General features: G+C 34.7%; 1 protein-coding gene across 1 annotated transcript in view; it reads right to left on the minus strand.

Annotated features, from left to right (window-relative positions):
* Nucleotides 1-1,280: 1,280 nt before the first annotated feature.
* Nucleotides 1,281-2,431, minus strand: part of LOC115224539 (GATA zinc finger domain-containing protein 14-like) — a 25,779-nt gene continuing 24,628 nt past the window's right edge. Inside the window, exon 3 of the mRNA XM_029795449.2 lies at nt 1,281-2,201. Coding sequence (XP_029651309.2) covers nt 1,864-2,201 — 338 coding nt within the window. The 3' untranslated portion in view covers nt 1,281-1,863. The remainder of the gene's footprint in view (nt 2,202-2,431) is intronic.

Below are 2,431 nucleotides of genomic sequence, written 5' to 3' on the forward strand. Positions count from 1 at the left end.
ATATACATATGAATGCATGTGTATATATAATATGAATGTATATATGAATATATAAGATGAATGTATGTAAAATAATGAATGTATGATTATATGCATATATGTATATATGATGATGATATAATATGAATGCATGTATATGTATATATATATATATATTATATATATATATATATACATGTAAATAAGCGAGAGAGCTGTTCCATTAGATGTATTTGAAACAGGACTATGTACTAATGCTACTATTTTTTTTATTTGACATTTTTCAAATAACTAATGATGTAAAATCTAAAAATGATCAAATTTCAAATACCAATGATAATATATACAAACAAATTGAGATGATCAAGTGTGTGGAAATTACATTTGCCTATCATAGAAGAAGTCAGTGACAGACATTAATAAGATTCCACGTCCTGATGATGTGTGTGTGGAAGTCTAGAAATGAAGCTGGAAGGGACTCATATGAAAATAGGAAAAAATCCAAATAAAAAAGTCATAAATGGGACATTGTCATGTATTCTATACACACACACACACATATACATCTTTATAAATTAGTGTCTATCTATCTATCTATCTATCTATCTATCTATCTATCTATCTATCTATCTATCTATCTATCTATCTATCTATCTATTGTGTGTGTGTGTGTGTGTGTGTGTGAATGAGTGTGTGTGTGAATGAGTGTGCATATATGTGTGTTATTGGAAAGTGGATTTCAGTTCAGAGTGCAATGGTTTGGAGTAAATATCCACACACATCCTGTCTGCCTGCCTGCCTGTCTGCTGCTCTAACAACTCTTAAATACAATCCCAGTGCGAGTCCCTGCAGCTGTTGCATTGTGGGTTTTTCTGCTGAACCAAAGCTGGGAATACCAAGAGAGTGTTTATGTCTGCTCATGACTCTGTAAGCAAAAGCATGGTACATGCCACCCACCCACCCACCCATACTTGCCAGCTGAAGTGTTTTTGCAAAATAACATACAGAAAGAAACAGCCCTGTGTACAATAATAGACATTACAGACACCAGTTTGTGGCAGAACCTAATTTGAAAAGAGGAAGCAATGGGCGCTCTTTTGTATAACACAGTTGCTCAGCAAGCGACAGATACAGAGTTCAATTTCTGCTAGATCCCATCTTGCTTTGCCTGCCTCTAACTAATATCTATAATGTTTCATATCTTTACATGAAAATCTTACCAGTTAGTTAACTCAGTCTCATTTTTGTTTGATATATATATATATATATACTTTTTTTATTTGAGAGTTAACAAGGCTACCAATGGTTTCATGTGAAGGGATCTTCACAATTTTTCAAGTGTGCCACATGGAAGTGTTGGTACTCATCTCCAGTTTGAACAATGGTGTTTAGCACTCATTCTCAGTGTTCGATATTAATGTACACACACACACACACACACACACACACGCACACACACAAATATGCATACATATATGATTTGGAAATTCCTTGTGGTCAAACAAGACACCCACCTGCTGGCAGATGTCTGTACCTGATGAGTTTCACATGGACTAAGTTGTACACCAGCCATTGTATACATTCCATAATTTGAAGTACAGACCCAATGACATGATAATCAGAGAACTTTGGTAGATTCCACTCTTTTTCTTATCTGGAATATTCCAAAATGATTTGGTACTCCCCGATAGCTTTGCAAACTGAAGCAATGTAGAAATGAAGGGTTTTGCTTAAAAACAGATTTGAAATCACAGTCCATGAGCAGCTATTCCAATATCTTAACCACTTGACTGCCTCACATCAACACACACAATTTACACACCCACACATTATTACATACATATACACACACATATGCCGATAAGACATGTAAAAGCACAGAGCTTAACAAAATTCTGTCCAGATTTCGTTGTATTTGTAATCCACTTCTGGGCAAGGTGTGATTTGTCCTCCATTAAGTCTGCACTCAGAGAAAAATCGCAAAAGGAGAAGGGTAGAGTTTTCAAATGATATGATTGGTTGCAGGAATGAAGTGATGTCAAACAAGAGGTAAAACTGTGTGAGGCGTATAATCCATGTCCTGTCTTCGTTTACAGACAGAGATATCCACATGTTTGTGGCATTCAAGTTCACAGATATATTCGTAGCAACATATGCTAGATGGAGGACAGAGCTCTTGGCTGGAAGCTGCATTGACGTGTTGAAGCTGGATGGTGTATTTTCTATAAAAAAGATATTCAAAAATAAATAAAGTGCCAAAAAATGTAAATAAATAAAACAATATCTTTGTAGTATGTGGAAGTGAAGCAATTCACGTGCACAGAGGTTAGCAGAGGGTACAAAAGTCTGATACTAATAACTAATAAATAATAATGAGTAAATGATTAACAAATAGAATGTTTAGTAATTAAAAAAATTGGCTGACATATATACATAGCAAGTTGAGTCAAAG

Source organism: Octopus sinensis, linkage group LG25, assembly GCF_006345805.1.
Source record: "Octopus sinensis linkage group LG25, ASM634580v1, whole genome shotgun sequence".
In the NCBI taxonomy this organism is placed as follows: Eukaryota; Metazoa; Mollusca; class Cephalopoda; order Octopoda; family Octopodidae; genus Octopus; species Octopus sinensis.